This window comes from Hyla sarda, chromosome 8 (genome assembly GCF_029499605.1).
Source record: "Hyla sarda isolate aHylSar1 chromosome 8, aHylSar1.hap1, whole genome shotgun sequence".
In the NCBI taxonomy this organism is placed as follows: domain Eukaryota; kingdom Metazoa; phylum Chordata; class Amphibia; order Anura; family Hylidae; genus Hyla; species Hyla sarda.
Window position 1 is genome coordinate 207,518,429 of NC_079196.1, and position 4,593 is coordinate 207,523,021.

A 4,593-nucleotide genomic window follows, 5' to 3' on the forward strand; every position below is an offset into this window, starting at 1 on the left:
AGAAACGGAATCCCCCAAAAGTTACAAAATTGTTTTTTTTCTTCAATTTTGTCGCACAATGATTTTTTTTTTCCGTTTCGCCGTAGATTTTTGGGGTAAAATGACTGATGTCATTACAAAGTAGAATTGGTGGTACAAAAAAATAAGCCATCTTATGGATTTTTAGGTGCAAAATTGAAAGAGTTATGTTTTTTACAGGTAAGGAGGAAAAAACGAAAGTGCATATTTCCCCCCGGGGATTTCAGCACAGAAATGCTGCAGATTTTCCATCCCCTTTCAATACCAAACTCCAGAACAAATCCGAGGCTGCAGCTATCAGCCAAAATTGATGTCATGTGTCAGTTTTCTTCCTGTCTACAAATTTCATTCATTAGCTTCCCCCCCTGTGTGGTTCCCTTAAGGGGCGTGGTTACGGCAGTAACGGGGGTGGTCTTAGAACGTTGCCCGGTGGATGGGCGTGGTCACTTGGATAGAATTACATTCTGTGGGCGTGCGCATCCTCCTGTCCGCCCCGCCCCCTGGCTCAGTAAGGATTAGCCGGCTGAGGTGTCTTGAGTCCCGGCCACAATGAACTTCATCCTCCGGAGGCTGCTGAGCGGGGGCAGAGCCGTGTACCCGGCCGGGACACCGAGTGTGCACTACAGCTCTGGTGAGTGGGCATCCCCGCCTGTGTGCGCCTACCGGGAAACTTCCTGAAAACTTCCCAAAACTTTACATCCCCCCTTCCCCCCTTCATACATATTGTATTTGTGTATATTACAGCTTATTGCACGTTGTTTGTCAAGGTTTCCCAACCAGGGTGCCTCCAGCTGTTGCAAAACTACAACTCCCAGCATGCCCAGACAGCCTTTGGCTGTCTGGGCATGCTGGGAGTTGTAGTTTTGCAACAGCTGGAAAGAAGTTAGTTGGGATTATTCATTTAGGCTAGTGCCTTTGGCTGTCTGGGCATGCTGGGAGTTGTAGTTGTGCAACAGCTTGGAAGAAGCTAGTTGGGGATCATTCATTTAGGTTAGTGCCTTTGGCTGTCTGGGCATGCTGGGAGTTGTAGTTTTGCAACAGCTGGAAAGAAGTTAGTTGGGATTATTCATTTAGGCTAGTGCCTTTGGCTGTCTGGGCATGCTGGGAGTTGTAGTTTTGCAACAGCTGGAAAGAAGTTAGTTGGGGATCATTCATTTAGGCTAGTGCCTTTGGCTGTCTGGGCATGCTGGGAGTTGTAGTTGTGCAACAGCTTGCAAGAAGTTAGTTGGGATTATTCATTTAGGCTAGTGCCTTTGGCTGTCTGGGCATGCTGGGAGTTGTAGTTTTGCAACAGCTGGAAAGAAGTTAGTTGGGATTATTCATTTAGGCTAGTGCCTTTGGCTGTCTGGGCATGCTGGGAGTTGTAGTTGTGCAACAGCTTGGAAGAAGCTAGTTGGGGATCATTCATTTAGGTTAGTGCCTTTGGCTGTCTGGGCATGCTGGGAGTTGTAGTTTTGCAACAGCTGGAAAGAAGCAAATTGTGGACCATTCATTAAGATTAGTGCTTCCCAAACAGGGAAACTATAACTCCCAGCATGCCCAAGACTGGGGCATGCTGTGAGTTGTAGGTTTGCAATAGCTGGAGGCACCCTGGTCGGGAAACGCTCATATATAGACCAGTAAAGTGCTGGGAGTTTATCAACCACCTATCTATTAGTATAAAGGAGATTTGATACAGTCATGGCATGCTGGGAGTTGTAGTTCTGAAAGTCAAAAACAGCCACAGGTGGGGGAAACACTGGTTAATCAGCACAGAGGTGCCTGGAGACTGTCAGAGCATGCTGAGAGTTGTAGTTGTGCAGCAGCTGGAGAGTCACATCTTCAGTAATAAACCCATCAATCACGATAGAGATGGTCAGGGCATGCTGGGGGTTGTAGTCGTGCAACAACTGGAGGCGCACTGGTTGTGAAGCACTGAGATATATACACCAGTAAAGTGCTGGGAGTTGTAGTTCAGCAACAGTCACAGGATGGGGAACCCTCAATCTAGCAATGTAAAGGAGATTAGATATTGTCATAGCATGCTGGGAGTTGTAGTTCTGGAACAGCCAGGCAGCCACAGGTTTGGGAAAACACTAGTCAATCAAGACAGAGGGGACTGTCGGGGCATGCTGGGAGTTGTAGTTTCGCCACAAATTGGGGGTGACAAAATGGTGACGCAGGGCGACACCTATTTTTGTAATTTTGCAGTGGAACTACAACTCCCAGCGTGCCCTGACAGCAGGGCTCAAGTCCTGCAGGAACGCACGGGAACAGAGTTCCTGCACTTTTTCCAGAGCAGGAACACTGTTCCCATTTGCAGGAGTCCTGCAGGACCAGCCCTTGTGTGGAAATCATGGGTGAGTTCCCACACTTTTTTTCCCCAGGACTTGACCCCTGCCTGACAGTCCCCTCTGTCCTGATACTAGTGTTTTCCCAAACCTGTGGCTGCCTGGCTGTTGCTGAACTACAACTCCCAGCACTTTACTGGTGTGTATATATCTCAGCGCTTCCCAAACAGTGCGCCTCCAGCTGTTGTACGACTAAAACCCCCAGCATTCCCTGACCATCTCTATACTGATTGATGGGTGGTTACTCTAGATGTGACTCTCCAGCTGCTGCACAACTACAACTCCCAGCATGTCAGCTGACAGGGCTCCAGGTGTTTTATATGCTCGTGTTGTGCATCTCCATCCTGAGCACATGTGGAAGACCCAGCGTCACATTATCTGTCCCCACCACCCGCCTGCGGTGACACACCCCGCCCCCTCCCTACACCCCACGGGGTCACTATGCCTGCTCATCCATCATGTGCAGTGTACACACACAGTGGGCCATTCATTAGCCGGGCCCCCGGGCTCCTCATTAATTACTGGTAATTAGTGACTGCTGATTGGCCGGAGACTCTCAATCCAATTATGAATGAAAAGCCGTAATTGCTTGTAGGATGAAACCTGCTGAGAGAGTGCCGGAAAATATTAACCTCCGGATGTCCAGGAGACGTACAGTCATACAATTCAATACGTTTTACATAGACACAATAAGGTTAGAAAAAAAAGATACGATTTAATCAGTGTTTATGTATCTGGACGAATAATCGTCGTCAAACACAATTTTTATTTTTTTTTTCCCCCTGGAAAAAAAAAAAAAAAAAAATAGGGTGAAAACAAAAAAGGACCAAAACGGGTGCATGTGTTGGATGCATTTTGTAGGATTTTCGGGGTTAAAATAGTTGTCGGATTCAAAAAATCGCGATTTGAGTTTGACCTTAGTTTTCTAGGAAAGCAAGAGGGCTGCTTTAAAGGGGTACTCCACCCTTAGACATGTTATCCCCTATCCAAAGGATAGAGGATAAGATGTCCAATCGCAGGGGTCCCGCCGGTGGGGACCCCCGCGATCTCCCTGCTGCACTCAATATTGGTTTAGAGCCTTGGGTGCAACGCCCGAGGCTCGTGATGTCACGGCCACGCCCCTCAATGCAAGTCTATGGGAGGGGGCGTGACAGCCATTACACCCACTCCCATAGACTTGCATTGAGGGGGCGTGGCCGTGACGTCATGAGCCTCCGCATCGCCATTGCGAAGTTTGCTCTGTGCACTGGATGTCTGGGGTGCCGCAACCGAGGATGTCTGGGACCCCCGCCATCAGACATCTTATCCCCTACCCTTTGAATAGGGGATACGATGTCTAGAGGTGGGGTACCCCTTTAATAACGTCATCCTTATGACTTGTACCCAGCTTTCCCATAGTCCTGAATATCACTCTTGCTCAGTAATGCAGTTATACAATTGGATGGATCTTTGCCTAACTAGGCAGATCTACAATTCAGGACTCTTGGAAAGTTGGGAGATAATAACCTAAAGACGCTAACTCAGGATTATAACTTGTCATCTAGCCATAAGGATCTCCCTAGCGATCAGGAGAGTGGAGGTCCCTTTAAAAGGGTACTCGGGTGGAAAACTTTTTTTTATTTATTTATATATTTTTTTTTTTTAAATGAACTGGTGCCAGAAAGTTAAACAGATTTGTAAATGACTTCTATTCAAAAATCTTTACCCTTCCAGTACTTATTAGCAGCTGTTTGCTACAGAGGAAATTCTTTTCTTTTTGAATTTCTTTTTTGTCTTGTCCACAGTGCTCTCTGCTGACACCTGATGCCCGTATCAGGAACTGTCCAGAGCAGGAGAAGATCCCCCATAGCAAACCTATGCTGCTCTTGACGGTTCCTGACACGGACAGAGGTGTCAGCAGAGAGCACTGTGGACAAGAAAAAAAGAAGTTCAAAAAGAAAATAATTTCCTCTGTAGCATACAGCTGCTAATAAGTACTGAAAGGATTGAGATTTTTAAATAGAAGTCATTTACAAATCTGTTTAACTTTCTGGCACCAGTTCATTAAAAAAAAAATTCCACTGGAGTACCCCTTTAAGCCTGTGGAGCAGCACGCACTTGACCGCCACTCCATTCACAAGATAGACTGCTAAAGATAGCTGAGTGCTGTATTATAGTAAATGGAGCAATGGCCGAGCATCCTCACTGCTGCTCCAGTCACTCCGGAGGGGAGGGGGATTTGGCTGAGTAGAGACCTCCGTTCTTG

The 4,593-nt window shown here is 47.0% G+C and overlaps 1 protein-coding gene across 1 annotated transcript in view; it reads left to right on the forward strand.

Moving 5' to 3' along the window:
• Nucleotides 1–490: 490 nt before the first annotated feature.
• The window catches only part of NME4 (NME/NM23 nucleoside diphosphate kinase 4), a 13,832-nt gene continuing 9,729 nt past the window's right edge, over nucleotides 491–4,593 (forward strand). Inside the window, exon 1 of the mRNA XM_056536350.1 lies at nucleotides 491–649. Coding sequence (XP_056392325.1) covers nucleotides 568–649 — 82 coding nt within the window. The 5' untranslated portion in view covers nucleotides 491–567. The remainder of the gene's footprint in view (nucleotides 650–4,593) is intronic.